Below are 20,567 nucleotides of genomic sequence, written 5' to 3'. Positions count from 1 at the left end.
GTCAGATGACATGAAAAACACCCAAGAATTATTTTTAAAACTAGTAAAACTCGTTAGTTCAGTAAGGTGACCAGTTACAAAACATACCTAACAAAATCAGTATCTTTACATATTAGCAATAACCTTTTAGGATTTAGAATGGGAAAAATTCTAGTCTCTCTAAATAAAGCTAGATCTATGGCTGTTTTATCCTGTCCTGGATCTACTTAAAGAAATTAATAAAGCCTGTAAGAATAAAATTTTAAACTTCACTGAAGACTTTAAAAAGTGCACCTATCATGTTCCTAAAATGGAAATAATGTAGATATGTAATTTCACTCTAAATACATAAATTTAAAGGGACAACTATCAAAATCCCAATTGGAAAATACAGCAACACTTGTTTATCTAATTAAGAGTACAGATATCTAAAATGAAAGCCTACATATGAGGGGAATTACCCAAAATTACTGCAATTATATTAGGGGGTGCGGGATAAGTGGTGATTTTTTTCCCTTCCATTTTTACAAATATTCATGATCAGAATGCTGTCTGTACTTGGAAACATTCTCCAAGACCTTGAAAATAAGTAAGAAAGAATTTTCTGAGTTTAAGCATGAAATGAGCTCAGATCATAGCTAATAGATCAGAGCAGATAGGCAAATTACCTTAAAGAGAGAGAATGGCTCCCTAGCCTGAAAGATTAAACTGGAACCCAATAGCAACCAGAAGAGAGATTGATCAGTAATAAATACTTTAAAAAAATAAATCAATGAAGCAAACACTGGTAGTGTCCACAACACTGTTCAAGAGAAGAAGTCTTAACCCTACATACTTTAAACAATTTGGCCTCAATAAGATGACTACTTTTATTGTAGAGCAAGATGTATGATGCCACTTTTAGATTGTGCCATTAAATATTTCATTCATGCAACTATGCATGAGAATTTGTACTCATTCTGTATTCACAGGATTGTAATTTGGTCACCTACAAAACAAAAATGAACCATCATGCTGAGAGGAGGAATCACAGTTCATTTGACAATTCTATTTATTATAAATTAATAAGTTTGAATTTGATAGATATATTCAAACACATACAGATATATAAATATTATACATAAATAAGATACATAGCTAATATATGTATATGTGCTATATATGTATATAATCCATCCTTTGACATTGTTTAATGTGCGGTTTCTCTTTGGGAGACAGCTCCATTCCATCCCATTCCATCTGAACCAGAAAACCGGAGGGTCAGATCCTGGGCTCGATAAACTCACCATGTGTAAGTACATAGCTTTTTGAAATATAGCCTGCTAGCTTGCCCAGTGAACCAAAACATCACTGTTAACTAAGCATATGCTCTTATTAAACTTGCACAGTAACTATCATTATTTAAATTTGAATTTATAAATTTGCAAAGTATTACAGCTTTCCTTTTTCAGATACTCTTTTGATAATCCTTAAAAATGGTGTTCAGAAGTGTTTAATTCACATTGATACAACCTGTTCTTCTTGAAATGATTGCTTAAGATTTACATATGCTTAAGTGACAAATCACATCATAACACTCAATAAATTATGAATGAAAAAATCTAGTATTACTGACTAGGATTCAATATTTATTACAAAAACACAGCACACTGCTCCAAGTGCATTTTTCTCCTAATCTCCAAAGATAAACTAAAAAAAAAAATCTACATTACTCTCATCAAGAAATGATATGAAGGCAATATATTTAATCTTTAGTGACATAACTCACAGTAGATGATTTAAACAGATACAGCATTATACTAAAATGAATAGCAGTAACATGCTCATGCCTCTCAAAAAGGATTATTAATAAAAGTATATAAAAGTTAATCAAAAATTAATTATTTCAGGCTAGGTGTAGTGGCTCTCGCTTGTACTCCCAGCACTTTGGAAGGCCAGAGCAGGAGGATCACTTAAGGCCAGGAGGTAAAGACTGGCCTAGGCAATGTAGCAAGACCTTGTCTCTACAAAAAATAAAAAATTAGCTGGATGTGGTGGCACACACCTATAGTCCCAGCTACTTGGGAGGCTAAGGCAGGAAAATCCCTTGAGCCCAGAAGTTTGAGGGTACAGTGAGCTAGGATGATGCCACTGCACTCTAGACTGGGCGACAGAGCAAGACCCTCTCTCAAAAACCAAAAAAAAAAAAAAATTAAGTATTTCAGACCAACAAATGTATTTAGTTGTTACTCACATAAAGCAATATTATTTCTAAAGAAAACCAGTAGGAAATGTCTATTTCTTTTAGTGAACCATAAATCTGTCATTAAATTTTAGGAAAGAATCTTTCTAAGCATATTATATACATAGAGATTAAAATTTTAAATGGATACTTAATATTTCACCCCTGAAGTAAAAATAATTATTTCTAACAGTTCAATGTATATATAAATAACACAAAAGTGAATAGGTAGGCAAAGTATTTAAAATATGAATTCTACTATTTACTCTCCAATTTGATTATATTTCTGATAGAAATATCCAGTTGCGTTTATATATTATCAGCAAATGTAAGACATGTTGAAATGCTGGTCTTTTCAGACACACATAGAAAGCATTTTTAATCCTCTTTAACAATGTGCTTCAGAAATAAAATAAATTCAATCTCTTATCAGAATGAAGCTATGTAATTCAAGAAGCCAATATCTAACAGAAATTCACTCCAAATTCTCTCTTTAGCTCTCTTCTTCACAAACCCTCCTAAATCAAAGTTTGTAGATATAATGGATGAACCTTGAAGACATTGTGCTAAATGAAATAAGCTAGTTAGTAAAAGACAAATACTGTATGATTCTACATATAGGAGATACCTAGAGTAGGCAAATTCATAGAGACAGAAAGTACACAGGAGGCTGCCAGGGGCCAGGAGGAGTTCTGGAGCTTGGATTTACAACAGTGTTAATGTGCTTAATACTACAGAACTGTACACTTAAAATGGTTAAGATTATAAATTTATGTTACGTGTGTTTTGTCAAATTTTTAAAAAATGTATAAATAACAATTTGTAGAAATAATATTTCATGTATCCAGAGTCTTTTCTTGAGTTCATTCATTAATTTTAATATATGACAATAAGTAAATTTACAGAGCATACTTGAAGAACCCATAATTTTAAGACATATGGAAAAATAAAGAAAGCTAAGTTAATTACATTGAGATATATTACATCACTTCACATATGGCATAGATTCTTTAAAACACCATCTCTGGCTATGAGTTGATAATTGTGGGAGCTAGGTGACGGGTTCATGGGAATTCATTATACAATTCTCTTTACTTTTGTGTGCTTGAAATGTTTCATTATAATACATTTAAAAATAAAGATGGCTGTGCAAATAAACAAGGTAGTAAATTCAGCAGAGCAGCAAAAATGATGAGAAAGGCCATGGTGGGCTTTATACTCAGATAGTGTTGAAAGATTAAATAAAGTAAAATATGGAGATATTTTGGAATCTATTTTAACAATATGAATTTGATGTAATTAGCATAAATGGTGAAAGGTTTTAAGAAAACCAATGTGAATTAACCAGAGGAAAAAACTACTGAAAAGAAGGAATCGTAAAATCAGTTTAAATTTATAATCAGAATAAAATAAAATTTAAAAATTTTACTCTATATAAATTAGGAAACAATCCCTTTCAATAAGCAGTTCCTAAGCTGTAATGGAGGTAATCAAAATATTTCTGGGGTGTTGCTATATATATTTCAAAATATATACTACAGTAATAGGGTATTGGGCAGGGGGGAGGGGGAGGGGGCGAGTATATACATACATAATGAGTGAGATGTGCACCATCTGGGGGATGGTCATGATGGAGACTCAGACTTTTGGGGGGAGGGAGGGAAATGGGCATTTATTGAAACCTTAAAATCTGTACCCCCATAATATGCCGAAATAAAAAAAATAAAAATAAAAAATAAATTTAAAAAAATATAATTACGTAGGTTTAACTGAAGAGACAAGGGAGAGGAGAGGCTCTTTAATTCTTCTTTGAAAATAACATACAAAATAATCTAGTATTAATTGTATAAAACATAATCTCAAGAAAGCAGGGTATTTTGTTTTTATAGTATCTGAATGCTCTCTCTGCCTCTTTCTGCTACACAAATGTGAAAGAAGGAAGTTGAAAACCTATGGGAAAGTATTTTATCAATAACTTGTGAAAGGTGGAATCACAGAACTGAGAACTGAGAACCCTAAACTATAATAAAACAAACAAACAAAAAATTCTAGAAAGCAAATTGGTTGGAAGTTTTAATGTTGCACAAATCCCAAAAAGTGTCTGCTGAATCCAAGAAAAGGCTAAGAACATTTCTAATTATGAATAAAGTTCATGGAATAAGAGTAAATTGTGGTGAGATAGAAGAAAAGGAAGCATACACATACAAAAAGTAGAGAGAACAATAGCAAAATCAAACCCATACACACATGACCCACATTCAATACATATGAAGATTTTGTCACATCCATCCCTGTTTTTCGTTTGCATTGTTGGTTTTATTTTGGCTTGCTAAACTCCTTGGTATCATTACATACATTAGTCCATAATCAAATATCCCCAATTATCTAAAACAAAAACGTCTTTTATAGTTGATTTATTTGAGTCAGGATCCAAATAAGGTTCATATATTACATTAGGGTATGTCTCTTAAATTTCTTTTAATCTAGAGTCGTGATAAGTGGTTTGAATTGGTGCCATTTCAAGAACTAATTGTTACTTACCAGCTGCAGTTTCTCTAATAAAAAAAAATAAAATAAAATAAAAATAAAAATAAAGAACTAATTGTTACCAATGCAAAAACTGTTTGTTACTAGACCTCAAACTCTTTGTTACAGCTCAATAAGATAAGTACGGAAAAGGAAAGTGAGCACTTAAAATGTTCCTAGCAAGTTGACACTGTCAAGACATCCAAGTGCAGGATGAGTGAACTCATTTCATTGAGCCAGCTGGTGGGCAGACTCCAGCTGTGAGCCGCACATGCCCTGAGTTGCACACTAGCCAGGTGCACTGGGACCACTGACTGGTTGCTGCCTGGATAGGACATTTAAAAAACAAAAATAAAAACAAAAACCTGGTGCTTAATCCTAGATAGTCTGAGACACAGTCCTATTCCTCACTTCTTTATCCTGCCTTTTTAAAGAAATTGGGTTGGTTATCGTTTCAATTTCTGGGGTTTTTTGTTTGCTTCCTATGGTGTCAATTAACTTGGTCCTCTGTCACCTGATTTCCTATCATTGATTCTATTCAGGTTCAATTTTGGACCACAAATACTTCACAGATAGTACCCTGTGATTCATGTTATAAGACTTCCAAAAATATTTAATACCTGGTAGCCCTATTTTTGGTAATGCCAAGATTGATTAGTAGGCTCAGGTGATAAGAACTCAATCTCTTTGTAAATTCTCCATCAACCTTTTATCTAATTGTTTCATCCACAAGTTATGGTTGCCTAACTCATTTCATCAGGGGTTGAAAAATGATGATCTTCTAACTCTACCATCCTTTCTATGTTCATTAGATAAAATTGTGAGGTGGGGAGACTTCTCATCAAATTAGACTATTTGAAATATAGTTCATGTAGGAAAGATAAGATAGATACTTCTTTCTTTCCTTTTGATTACCAATTTTCAAACCAAGGTGTTGATGTCCTAGATACTTCCAATAATGTTCAATGAGTTGAATTTGAGAGCTGTTGTACACATCTCTCTCTCTAACATTGTGAACCCATGGTTTTTTAAGATAGGTTGTGTGTTTCAAACAATTGCATTGTTATTTATGATGCTCAAATGGTCTCATCTTTGACCAACAGAAGCCTTTTTTTTGAGACAGGAAAAAAAAAAAACTCTGTTGCCCTGGCTAGAGTGCTGTTGTATCAGTCTAGCTCACAGCAACCTCAAACTCCTGGGCTCAAGAAATCCTTCCATCTCAGCCTCTCAATTAGCTGGGACTATAGGTATGTACCACCATGCCTGGCTAATTTTTTCTATATATTTTTAGTTGTCCAGCTAATTTCTTTCTATTTTTAGTAGAGACAGGGTCTCGCTCTTGCTCAGGCTGGTCTCGAACTCCTGAGCTCAAACAATCCTCCCGCCTGGCCTTCCCAGTTGCCAGAAGCCACTTAATGTTAACTCTTATGTCCTTTTGACAAGACCTCTCCCTCTAGCCACTAGTCTTTGATAACTTCCTTGCATTCTTGTCAATCATCCACATAACCAGGCTCACCTTGTATACTTCCTCCCCCAGGCCTGGAATCAGCCATTCCTCCAAGAAACTTTGCTTCCTTTTTGTGAGGAATGGTATTTATAGAACACAATCTTGACACTTTAGTGGACAAAACTAAAAAATATGTAATTTGAATTCTCATTGATATTTCCAATACAGATTAATATTATAGAATTTTTATTTAATGTGTTTGATTTTACATTGGCCACTTTTATCTTACATTGTAAATCTTAGCTCCTGATGACATTAACATAAGTATTTATTTACATTATTGTAAAATAGATATAAAATAATCATAAAAGAATAAAATACCAATAACACTATTAATAATTCAACTATTAAAAACAAAGTTCAAGACTCTTTATAGCACTATTTACTATTCAATTATATCCCATTAAGGATGTACAGTAAAAATACTATGTTCTTAGGTCACTTGAAATCATTTTTTTCTCCTAACACTTTTTATTGGCTAACATGTATTGACACTTCCTATATACCAGGTACTCTGCTAAGTACTATTATATGTGTTTTCTCATTATCCTTATAATCATCCACATAAATATTATCATTCCCATTTAATAGATGTAGAAACTAAGCCTGTAAAAGAAAAAATAATTTGCCCAAGGATACAGGTCATACTTAAGATTTAAAACAGGTCTGAACAACTCCAAAGGTCAAGGTCTTAACCATTGTGATATTCTGCCCACAAATTTTACTCTCAGTTGCAAACCTAATCTCACCTTTAGCACATGACTGCCATTTGCTATTGATACATATTCCCTTTAATGTGCCTCTTTGCAAAGCATTCACTAGAGGCCATGTGGCCTGCAGTCTAAAGCATGGACCATCAATTAAGAACACCTAGGCAATAATGTTATCAACACTAAAAATTTAGGAACCACCCCATTTCACACTGAAACTGAGAACTAGATTGGTGACGTAGGTCTTGCCAACACTTGAAAAATTTAAGTGGATATACAAATTTTTTAAGTAAACTAGAGGAAGAAGAATAAAAGTTAAGCAGACATAAGTAATTATGTTAATTAAATTAAAATAAATTTACTTCATAAAGTAAAATAAAATAAATTTAAATTAAATTAAATGATAAAGTAAATTTAAAGTCTAATAAAATAAAGTAAGTTTAGGTAAAAAGTATTTAACAACCAAAGCAGAATTGGGACTAGTTATTTAGGTCTGCATCAAAGTCTCAGTTTTATGGATACAATTTTTGTCATTACATCTCTGATTCTATATAATTTTTCCACAACACAAATTATTTCCAGAAATAAAATCCAACTACAAGCAATACTCAACTTTTATACACTGTATTTTTAAGTAACCTACACATTTGTTTATGAATTGTTACATTAAGATAATTAAATTGCTTTTCTTATGCCAAATTAGAACATTCCTTCACCATTTTGAGCTTCTACAGAGTAGCACTGCCTGCCAGTAGATCACTTTCACCTGGGTCACCAATTTTATACTTTAGTGTTTATATAATTGTGGAATTATATAATTTTAGTGCATTTTGTTTTTATTTTTTTAAATGAGTAGAAAACAGGAAATGAAAATGATGATACTTAGGAAGTACAAGGCTCAGAGTGAATACAAAGTGAGAAATCATGAGGCAGCCCAAAAGTGGCAAATCTTTTGCCTCAACTGATGCATTGGACTTAAAGTGCTCGACTGTTTTCATTTGTGTAGGTAAAGAACAATAAAAACACATGTGAAATTTCTGAAAAATATCCTCAAAATTTGTATCTTAAAAGCAAGGTGAAATTTAAGATTATATGGTGTTTTTCAGCTCTCAGGAACAGAAAGCAGGTCTATTTAAATGTTTAATTTTCAGACACATATTTAGGAGTCCATGAATGTACAAAAACTACCTGGGATTCTTGGTACTTCTGTCCAGAGAATGTCAGCAACTTGTTTATGCAATGTCAGGCTTAATGAACTAAAACAACAATCCCCACCTTTCTTTGAATAATGATGCTTGTAGACATAGTTTTACGATCCATCATAATAAATATCCATTGACCATGTGGTTATAGGGTGATCCTAAGGAGAACATTAATGATTCACATATTTGTTTCTGCCATTTTTTCCTAATACAAATAAGGAAAATTCTGCAATAGCAAAGGCTACAGTAAGAGTGCATCTTAAACATTACTGTGAAAAAAAGATACTCAAGAGTAAAACTGATTATCCAAAATTAAGTGGAAAAAGGCTTTATTTCAAGCTGGTTAGCTTATTTTTACTTCAAAACAACTTATAAAAGCAGAGAGTAAGGAACTCAGAACTGTGCTTGGGTCTGCAGCCTTTGAACTTGGAGCACTAACTCCCTTCTTCTCCCCAGTTCTCCTCTCTAAACCCGGCTTTGGGATCTGGTTTCTTCCTTCAACCCAATCTCATCTTTCTACCTTTCAGAAAACCATCAAGATTTATTATCCCTTAAAGATTTTTGTTTTGTTTTCTAGAACTGATAAAAATTTACCTATTTATTTTTCAAAAGAGCTTTTCCTTCGTTTCTAGGAATTTGGAGAGAGAATGGAAGGAAATGAGTTAGAGTGGACAATGAAGCTGGAAGGGTAGCAGGAAGTCACTATGTGGGACCTTGAACACTCTGTTATGGAGTTTCTATATTATTCTGTGGTAAGATGGAGCTCAAACTGAATACAAAGGGAAAAAATCATGTAGAAAATGGGACTGCATCAAAGGTACTTTTGAAAGGGTTAACTATGGCAGCAATTTGTTGAATGAATTGGAGAAGAGTTGGAAGGCTATTGAAGTTCAGGTGAGAACTAAGGGAGATGCAACAGGTGAAGCAGGGATGAGATTTCAGGCTGCTAAAGAAAGGATGATAAACATTTTGGTAAGGGAAGGAGAGAATTCTCCTTCTGAGGCTCCTGTTCTTATTCTGTACCCACCTTCTGCTCTCTCTTCTTATCCTAGAGAAACTCAGAACAATATACTACTGACCAGCACCGTATTTTTGGTGCTAAAAAGGTTTTACAGAATTTTCTAAGAACCTAACCATAACTTCATTAGTAGCATTGCTTTTGTAAAAAAAAAAAAAAAAAAAAAAAAAAAAAAAAAAAAAAAAAAAAACCACACTGAAAAACTTAAACAACCAACTAAAAATTATAACTATATGATGGCTTTCGATGTGCCAGAAACTATGCTAAACTCTTTGAATGAAAAATATCATTTAATCTATACAACAAGCATATGAGAGTATTATTGTTATTCCTATTTTATAGATAAAGAAAATATAGTTTGGAGACATTAAGTAACTTGCCTAAAATTCAGCTAGTAAATGGTAGAGCAAGTATTTGAACCTGAATCTATCTGACTGTGAAACTCATGTGCTTAAACAGTATCTTTGACATCTTACAGATCATCACATTAAATAATTGTTCTCAATGAGTGTACCACCTTCCTAATGGGTTTGGAAAAGTTAGAGGTAGGGGAATAAGAAGAATTATTCTGCCCAGATGCCAATAGCATCAAGTCCCACTGAAAAAATACCCATTTAGAAGTACTCTCCCTATTCTGCCTAGCTCCAGATATAAAAATTTAGGACCTCTTTGACTAAGATTTTTAAATAATTTACATGTTTCATTAATTCACACTTTTTCTCATCAATTTTGCCTGAGAAGTAATCTTTTACCTTTCTATAAAGCTGAATTATACCAATTCTCTAAATATTGTCAGGATTCTTTTAAAATTAAAAAATAAAATGGATGGTGCCAAAATGATCTACAAACAAACCTGAAAGTATGAGTGACAATATGTATACTCTTTAAAGAAGCTTCTATATATAGGTATAAACAAGATTCTTGTTAAAAATAATGTTCAGGAGCAAGATGGGACAGAGGGAGGCATTGTAAGGTATGAGTACAAGGAAACTTTTTGGGGTGAAGGATATGTAGTAAAAGTTCACAGGTCTATAGATGTATCAAAACTTACCAAATTGTATACTTTAAATATGTACAGTTTATTCTATACCAATTATACCTCAATGTCATATTAAATATTTAAAAAGCAAAACTAAATTTCTAGGACCCGAGAAGCAAAACAATAGTATATTGTATCCAAAAACTTCCAGGAAAAAACTGAGATACTGCATAATACAATAGAAGATTTGAAGGATATAACCAAGGGACCAATTCACAATTCCCTTCAGAAAACTAGTACAGGATAGTGGAAAGTAAGTGACAAAAATACTAATACACCCAAATTCAAGAGACAGGGATTTGCTTTGCCTGGGGCCCCTTTCCCCAATTCAGATCAACAGCGTGCAGTAAGGCAGGGCTGGATGAGAAACCATCATGCTATGCACACATCCAATCCCAAGATATCAGAAACTGCCCTCCCCAGCCCAAATATTATGCATCACTGACATGTTTGGTTTGGTCCTCATTGTTTGAATTAGTTGCCAACATTTAAAAATTCAGAGACTTCTCCCCCTGAATCTGGATTTTTTTTAACTTTTATTGAAATATCAAAAGATCTGATAACATTTGAGCCCACGTTTCCAACCCCACCATAGGCCAAGCACTCTGGTCAGCCACAGACCACTGGACTCAGTCTTCATATTGTTCTGTCCCTGGCAGCTCCACCCACTTACACTACCAGCCCTATTCCCAGGTCCACAGACATTTGAGTTTGCAGTTCTTGCCTTAAGATTTTCTCTGAGCAGTGCTTTGTTTTGTTTTGATACTATCAATGGGCTTATCCCCCACATGAAAGTAAATTGTCCTTAATTAGAGGTGTAACTCTCATGCCAAAGGGTATGGAAATTTCCTAACTAGGCAACCACTGGCAGCAAACAAGAAGCTAGACTTAGCCATATCTTTTTAGAGACAAACCAATAATAAAAACAAATGCTGAAAATTGGTCCTTGGGGCATTAGTTTACTTCAGTGAAGAAACTTCTGACAGATATAATTTCCTTCCTGAAGATCCTACCCAGCCCTGGCCCTCTCAACTTCCCATACCACACAAATGTACACACAGCCCCTGCTCCCTCCCTAACCTTCTATCCAATTCTGCCAAGTCACTGAAATGGCTACAGGAGTTTCTGTCAATCTGCCTCCAGCTTGAAATAAAGGAAAATTTCTTTTATAATATTTTGAGGAAGAGACAGGGTCTTGCTATGTTGCCTAGGCTGGTCTAGAACTCCTGGCCTCAAGCAATCCTCCCACCTCGGCCTCCCAAAGAGCTGGGATTACTGCCAAGAGCCACTACACTGGCCCTTTTTACATTATTATTACTGAATAGAACCAAAAGAAAAAATGTTTTGAAATGTGTTTATATTATTAAGAAATTCCCAATTGATACAGTCCTCAAAATTTCAGAATTTGTGATTGTTGATTATGGTTCGGTTTCAAGATTATCTTTTTACTCTTTAGACACAAGTAGTCTCCAAAGAAAATTAATAGTGTAAACAAATGATGTGAAGTACCACAAAAGCATCTGTTTACAATCAGATAATTAATGTGCTAATTCTTATCTATTAAATTAAAGCAGGTCACCTAAGGACTTTTCTAAATAATACTTCATTAACCTAATAATGAGCATATATAGTTGAAGTAATAAAATAGACATCTGCTTTAGAACATTCTTTAATTTAAGCCTTTTACTAAGTCAAACTAGTTTTCATACCTTAGGTTCCATTACTGAGGTTTTACATGGCAACAAAATAAAACAACAAAAAATCTTCCATTGAAATATAAAACAAAACTTTCTGTTTTTACCTTTGACATTCTCCATTCCCAACCATCACCTATCTGCTGCGAATGTTTAATGAATTCTGCACAATAATGCTGGAATGTTTTTTCTCCAAAGAACTCATCTTCTTCCATGTTAAATAACTGCAATATAAAAACTAAGTATTAGTATCAGATATAGAATGAATATTGAAGAAATTCTACTTGACTAATTTCTTTAAATAAACCAAAATTTGGGGTGTATAATAGAAAATAATCTCAGGACCATTCCAAAAAGTATTTTTATGTTTTCCATCTTTCTCACTCTTTCCCCATTTTTTTATTTGGAGGAAAATGTGATCAACATGAAAACCCAAAACCTAGTTTTGTAACAAATACATATCTATGTTTTTTATAATGACAAGAGTAATGTTGAATACAGTAGAAATTCTGTTACATTTTAGCAGGAAATTAGTAAATACGTTTACTAAAAAGTTTAGTCTCTCTGCGTAAGTTTAGTTTCAAGAGCCTAATTTTTCCTACCTCTTCTAAGTTAATGCTCCCATACAACCTCCTCAGATCTTCCTTCTCTACCTCCTACTTTAGTACCTATTTTAATAGCATAACAGTGATTAGTGTTGTGAAGCTGTTCTTCACACTTTATTAGAAAGTTCAACTGCCTAACAAATGATATTCTAAAGCCTGAAATTGTTTTCCAAGGTAGAAGGTTATCTTATAATAAATCACCTCATTAATTACCTACTTTATCAAATCTACAAATATGATGTATCATGGAATATTCATATATTTGTAATTTAAGCCTGTCCAAAACATGAAACATTATTTATAGAAACAGAATTTTAGAGCAGGAAGGAAACACATAGATCATGTAGTTCAGGCCTCTCAATGAGAAAAGTCAGACCAAGTGAATTTCCACATTCTCCTCATTAAGGATAAACATCATCAGGACTATTGCTTATGTCAAACACTTCACATCCCATTTAATCCTCACACAACCCAAAGGGAGATTCCATTCCTCCATGAAAAAGAAAAAGTAATCTACTCAAGAATACAAACGAAAAAGAACTCAAACCTGTTTGGCTCCAGGACCAATGATCTCTCTATACCAACTGGTTCCCAAACCAAAATTATTTCTAGATATTCAAATTTAGTATAACCTATATAAGAATTTGTTCATTCATCCAACAAATACATATGGAATATCTATTAAGTAACAGGCACTGTGCATGGGGAAAATTAGCTATACAAAAATGAAAAGATATATAGTCCTTACCTTGTAAGCGCTCATATTCTAACAAAAGGAGATAAGCAATTGAAACTCTTTTAAACCAACCTCCATTCAACCAACTTGAAAGATTAATCAACACAATGTCCAGTCGCTCTGTAAAACACTGATGTCTACAGCATGTTGACCATGAAGCATCTCTGCTCCCATCCGTTGACTATACATTCATAAACCACATCCTTGTGTCATGTGTTAAATGTTAAACCAGGTCAATAAAATATAAGTAAAAAAGAAAGACTACTGTTTTATCTATGACTGGATGCCCTAGAAAGAATTAATAAAGGTGAGTCTCTGTAAGAAAAATAAACTGCTATTGAACTAGGTATGACCAATGCAACTGAAAAGACTGGGGAGGAATGAGGAATAGGGGAGAGAAAAGATTCAAACAGATTCCCAGCTTTCTGCCTTTAGGTGATGGTACACTGACTGAGAGAGAACCCTGGAAGAAGACCAGGTTTGGGGAAAGAGATGGGCTTAGTTTGGCCATACTGAGTCTCAGTTTAAAACACCCAAGTGAAGGGATCCAGCAGGCATTTTGAGGTGTTTTGAACTCAAGAGGAAGAAAAATCTGAGCTAGAAATGTTGAACTCAAAAGGAATAAAAATCTGAGCTGGAAATGTTGATTCTAAATGAGTATTACATACATGGTAACAGAACCCATTTCATCACTCAGAGAGAGAATGCAGAAACAGAAGAGGAAGACAAGATTGAAATGCAGCAGCCAGATAGTTTTCCAACTGTATGACAATCCTTACATATATTGAGAGATAGATACTAAATTTTAAATATTGGCCTTAATTCATAAAGAATGCTAATATATTTAGGAATATTTTTTAAATTCCAACAAACTCTTACTTAATAACAAAACTGAGCTAAGTAAAAACATTCCATTCCCTAAGCCCTCCAGTTACTTGAGGTTTACTGAACTATTGAAAATGTCAGTTGAAACATAAAATTTCACTCAATTGCCACAGTTTATCTAATTAACAGTACTGTGCTACTAGCAAGATGACTGAACATGAAAACACTAATTAATATTTGGTTGAATACTTTTCAAATTATCTAAGGACTGGGCTTTGCTGAAGGATGTTACATACAATAATACAAACACTTATGGCTTGATTACAAAATTAGGAACTATATTATATTAAAAAGATATCCATCTCAACTAGAATCATCATAATATACCATAATAAAATATCATGGAATAATTATTGTTTCTTTGCTCAAGAATATTTCAACTCAAAAATGTAAATATAATTCAATCAACATTTTTATACATACTTTTCAAGTTGTAATACTTTCTGGTCCTCTACCAAGTTCATACATTAGTAGAGGCAGAAATTAGAATCTCATAACTGCCTATTATGAGATGGCTGAAAATATGGTCAAAACTGGAAATAACCACAACTGTGGCTTATTAAGCAATAATGGCAAGTAGAATCCTTATTTTGCAAATAAAAAACCTTAGACAGGTGAACTGCCTATGTTTCCAGACATAAGTTATCTTAAACTAAATTCAGACTAGAAGTGACAACAGAACATAGGTGAACTCTCGGTAAAAAGATGAATTTCAATTCTCATCTCATCCTAAACAATGAACCTCTCATTTCTAATTATAAATTGAAGTCAGAAATGAGTCAGAGCTCCTCGTGTCAAAGTATAAGTTGTTAATACATCTATTTTGCTTGAGTGTTACTCTGGCTCAACAGCTGTTTGATTTTTTTTTTAATGCTCAATCAAAACCTTTTTTAATGGCTTCAGCAGAGGCTAAAGATTGAAAATATAGAATAATTTTCCCCACCAAGTGAGAGAAGTCTTTCCAAACTGTAAGTTAGCTCTCAGACCAGACAGTGTAAAAAAGCTTATTCTGCTACTGTTCAAATATATCTTTTCAGAAAAGCAGCCCCAGTGAATTCTAACAGTGTTTATAATCATTGCTCAAATGATCCTTTTTAATTAAAAACAATCTTTCCCTACCACTCTCCATATTTTTATGTGATTTTTTAATCTAATGTGTATGGAACTAATTTTTTGTGTGTTTTTTTGATCAGAGACATTTCTTTTGATGAACCTATAAATCAATGTGTATCAGAGTCATAATGAGACTAAAACAGTATGAGAAATATAACTAAATTTCCTGGAACTTAAGATCATTTACAAAAATGTGATTATCACAGAACATGCTCTGCATACATTTAAACACTAAAAGTCAGTTTTGACTAATAAAAGTAGGCTACTTCCTCTATACTTGTCCCTCCTCGCAACAATTTCACATTATTTATAACTTTAAATATAGACTTTCCTTAAAAAACATGTAATAACCAGCTAAGAGATACAAACGTCAACCCATTACCTTTATGGCAATTGGCTTGAATTCATTTAGATTAATCACTTACCTAGCAAGGGCCTTGGACAGTGGTCCTCAAATTTTAGAGAACAAGGAAGTGCCCAGGGTACAAATTTAAATGTGAAATCTTAGGCCCTGACCAGAAAGATTACCTGATTATAAACCCCTCAAAATAAACACTTTTAATTATCACCAGGGATACTTTTGATGAAGAATCATGCTAGAAAACTGAGACAAAAGATGGATCATTTTGACAGAGTTGGTGAAAAACCTGGATTTCAAGGACTCTGGCAGCCTGGGTGGGGCACAGAAGGCACGGCCCTGGGCAATCCAATATATAGCATGGGGAAGCTCAAAAGAGAGGAAGTCAGATCAGTCATGACAGCAGCAGACCAGATCCTGAGTTCTGAGCTGCCTTTCCCCTACTGGTTTGTAGTGCCCATTGTTAATTCTCTTTCAAGGCTGTTCTCTGCCAATAATGCAGTAAGCATGGCCAGAAGTCGAAGGAAAAGCCATGTGGTGCACTGAATACCATGTAGCAGGTGATAGGTAGCTGCAGGAACAGAATAAACCCTTAGAATAGTATTCTAACTACCAATACACAAGAAAACATCAAAAACACTCTGAATTATTTCCAGTCACACAAAAATACTCCCCTCATTATAGTCAAAGGATGAAAAGTTTAAACATCAGTAAAGGAAGACCTCTCCTGAGTACAGAAAAAGACCTATTCTTTGTAAATTTGATTGTACCCACCCACCTACTCTCCAACCTAATGTTGAGAGAAGATTCCTCTGGCACCTAAATTTAGGGAGGGAGATGAAGGAGTGTTGCTCACCAGTCAACACCATCCCTTGGCCAGGCGTTGTGGCTCATGCCTGTAATCCTAGCACTCTGGGAGGCCGAGGCAAGAGGATTGCTCAAGGTCAGGAGTTTGACCAGCCTGAGCAAAAGCAAGACCCCCGTCTCTACTAAAAAGAGAAAGAAATTAGCTGGACAACTAAAAATATATAGAAAAAAAAGTTAGCCAGGCAAGGTGGTGCATGTCTGTAGTCCCAGCTACTCGGGAGGCTGATGTAGGAGGATTGCTTGAGCTCAGGAGTTTGAGGTTGCTGTGAGCTAGGCTGACACGGGAGCACTCTAGCCTGGGCAACAGAGTGAGACTCTGACTCAAAAAAAAAAAAAAAAATGTTTAAATAAACACCATCCGTACACAAGTCCCTCTTCTGTAAAGGTAAAGAAATCAAAAATATCAATAACAACACAACCGGGGACCAATAGGAAGCTGTTGCATAAGGAAAGAAGAGCACAGCCGTAAACAGGAAGAGGGAAAACTTGCTTTTTTTGTAATGAGCTTTTTACACTGGGAATCAGGAAAAAAACTGAGAACTTATCTACTCCATGTTCCCAATTAAAAAAGAAAAAAAGAAAACAAGTCCTCTAAAAGCAAGAGATGAGGAGGGAAAAAAAACAACAGAGATTAAAAAGGAAACTGGATAAGAAAAAACTGGAAAGAAATTCAAACATGCAATAGTAGAAATTTTAATTCTACATTAGAGGCAACAGAGAGTTGAACAGAAGCTGGGAAAAAATCAAATTAGTATTTTAGTGTATACACGAGATGCTCTCCAAACACAGAAGAAAAAGGACCAAGTGGGAACAGTGCATATTGATTGATAGGAAGGACAAAGAACACAAATCCAACCTGCAAATAACCAGCATTTTTGCACTAAAATAAAAAATGAATGTACAATTGAAAGAAATGTTCCTAACCTAGAAAAACAAAAAGATTAAAAAAATTTACCTATAAATTGAAAGGATTCACTATGTTTCTGAAAAAAACTATTAGAAAGAAACCTATACCTAAACACAGCCTAGGGGAATGCCTTAATTTGAAGAATAGAAAGAAAAAAGAAAAAGCAAAGATCCACACAGAAAAATCAGTTTACCTACAAAGAGAACAAAAAACAAGGTAGCTTCTGCCATCTGTCTCCCACAACAATGAATGCCAGACGATGACAGAGCAATGTCTGGGGACTTCCGATTTATACTTTGTATCTTAACACCAATAACAGATAGGCATACCGTATACATTAAACTTGTAATGAATAAAAGAAAAATTCTAAATCTTAAATGAACTTATTCTACATATCTCTACCTCTTTATAGTACCTTCCTTCAATTCAACTTTCAAGTCTATTTACCAATCGGATCTTTTTTTTTTTAAGAGACGGGGTCTCGCTATGTTGCCCAGGTTGGTCTCAAACTCCAGCACCAATTGGATCTTTTCCCACTCGGATTTATATAACATCTAATCTTTATGATACCAGTATCATTACTTTTATTAAAAGATTATCATTTTTTACATATATAAAACAAGACTTCTCTGCAAGCACATAAGAGAAACTTTTCCACCACTGGGGATGATTTGAGCTGATCCACCAGCTCAGATTCTCTTGCTGCCTTTGAACAGTCGAACTAGTAGAACATCCAGTCAGCACATATTCGAATTATCCCAGAAGTAGGAATTAATGGGGTATGACCTTGGCCAAAAATATCCAACAAATAAGAAGGTACAAAAAAGATCAGCATGCTATCAGAAGCTACAGACTCGGTGCCAGTCTGAATACAGATGATAGAGCAACATGTCTTTAAAACATGGCCAATTATGGTTTGGGGAGGGAAAAAGTAAATGGTTGGATATTTTTGTAATGGAAGAGACATTTTCTTTAAATCTTTCTTTTTGCAAACTCTTTGTTCAAAGATTAGATTAATATGCCTTCTCATCTCCACAGGCTTTTCATTCATTCACTCACCACCTACAATACCCTAGTACTTCTTCTGAGTATCCACCAAGGAAGGAATGTCAAACTTTTCCTGGGAAAATCAAGGGGCACTCCAAAAAAGGGAGTTTTAAAGACATGAATTCAATTCTTGAAGAACTTGATTTTGAAATTTGAATAAGAGCCTTTGTCTCCTGGCAGGTGGAGGCAAAGGCACTCCGGAAAAATAGAAGACCTTGTGCAGACAGGGCCTGAAAAGTTTTTTTTAAAATGGCAGTGGATAGCACTGGATAGCTTGGGTGGAGTTCAGTATGGGCAAATAAGGTCCCAACTTTAGGGAGGACCCACTATCCAAGGCAGTGTTTGGAAATGAGTAGGATCATACTGGGTTGTCAGAAAGGATGTTATAGTTTACTACAGCCATTTAGTGCTCAGGGACTAGGTATAATAAACATCCTACAATGTGCAGGACGGTCCCACACAATGAAGAGTTGTCCATAAAAATACCAGCAAAGCCCTCCTTTGAGGAATACTGGGAAGTAGGGTTGGGATTAACAAAGTCTAGAGAACTTAACTCTAGGGCTACTCAGAGTATCCTTTCAAATCTGAAATTACAACCTGCATTTCACTCACTATTTCCAAGAGATAAAAGATAAACTAAGGCACATTAAAATGTAAAAGTTTATTTGAACAGACAGTGATTAATGAACAGGGTAGCTCCAGAATGCAAGCAGTCTGGGGCTCCACCAAAGGAGCATGAAGACAAAACTTTTATAGTGTGAACGTAGAAGCAAGGTAAAGGAAATATTTGATTGATTAAAGTGGACCAGTAGGACTTATTTGGATCATTCTAGCGTAAAGTCCACACTTAGAGGTTAGTTGCTGGTTTCTGATGGGTTAAGCTTGTTTCATTTTCCTAGAATATACCCATTTACACTGAGTTGGGTTTAAGCTTGCTTACACAGGAACCTACAGCACTAGAGCCTCACCACGCAATGGCCTCCCAATTGATTATTTTAACATAGGAAGCTGTGTTTTTGCTGAGGAAGTGGTATGTTTCCTTCTTTCCTTTGACAATCATGAAGCTCAGAACTTAGTCTATGGCTACCTTTAACAACTACACTTTTCACAGTATATATTTCAGTATAATTTACCCTAATCTCATCTATTTCAAGCTTCATATTTTCATGACCTTGATTTATCTTTATTTTATATGTTATTATATATAAGTTTATAAGCTACCCAAAGTATTGTTGGAACGAAATAGGATACAAATTTAAATCTATATGTAACACAAGTAAAATAAAAATAGAAAAAAAGAAAATTAGATAGTAACATGATCAGAAAAACATATTATGCTAAGCCCCCAGAATCATCCTGAGAGGTTTAAGAGACTTTTAAAAAGCAGTATAATACATGGTCTTTGCCTTCAACAGTTTGTAATCAATTTTTTTCATTTTTTCAGAATATACATTCCTCTCGAAGTAATCATATATTTAAGAAAAGATTCAAACTGAAAAGATTAGAGAATAAAGATAGTAAAAATCAGTGATAAGACATACAACTGTCAGGATTTAGTCTGAAAATGTTGGTTCTGGCCGGGCGTGGTGGCTAACGCCTATAATCCTAGCACTCTGGGAGGCCGAAGCAGGAGGATCACTCAAAGTCAGGAGTTCAAAACCAGCCTGAGCAAGAACAAAACCCCATCTCTACTATAAATAGAAAGAAATTAATTGGCCAACTAAAATCATATAGAAAAAAATTAGCCGGATGCCTACAGTCCCAGATACTTGGGAGGCTGAGGCAAAAGGATCGCTTGAGCCCAGGAGTTTGAAGTGCTATGACCTAACAGCACTCTGGCCCGGGCAACAGAGTGAGACTGTCTCAAAAATAATAATAATAATAATTTAAAACAGCACATATTAAGCCCTTAGTGTGTATTAAGAACTGTGGTAACTTAAATTCTCTTAACAGTCCGATGAGGTAAGTTACTATGATTTTCTCTATTTTATAGACAAAGGAATTGAGACAGAGAGGATAAGTAAGTTGCCCAAGCTAGCACAGCTGCTACGTGTGCCAATTTAATTTACTGGTACTTGGGAAGCAGAGGCAGGAGTATAACTTGAGGCCATGAGTTCAAGACTTTAGTATACTAAAATCAGGGCTGAGAATAG

General features: G+C 34.4%; 1 protein-coding gene across 2 annotated transcripts in view; it reads right to left on the bottom strand.

The window, feature by feature from the left end:
• The window catches only part of ATG10 (autophagy related 10), a 243,112-nt gene that overhangs the window by 219,087 nt on the left and 3,458 nt on the right, over positions 1-20,567 (bottom strand). For both annotated transcript variants that reach the window (XM_012784371.2, XM_012784372.2), the window contains exon 2: positions 12,004-12,120. In XM_012784371.2, the coding sequence (XP_012639825.1) occupies positions 12,004-12,111 (108 nt within the window). In that variant the 5' untranslated portion in view covers positions 12,112-12,120. The remainder of the gene's footprint in view (positions 1-12,003; positions 12,121-20,567) is intronic.

This window comes from Microcebus murinus, chromosome 11 (assembly GCF_040939455.1).
Source record: "Microcebus murinus isolate Inina chromosome 11, M.murinus_Inina_mat1.0, whole genome shotgun sequence".
NCBI classification, from domain to species: domain Eukaryota; kingdom Metazoa; phylum Chordata; class Mammalia; order Primates; family Cheirogaleidae; genus Microcebus; species Microcebus murinus.
This window is presented reverse-complemented; position numbering and strand designations above follow the sequence as displayed.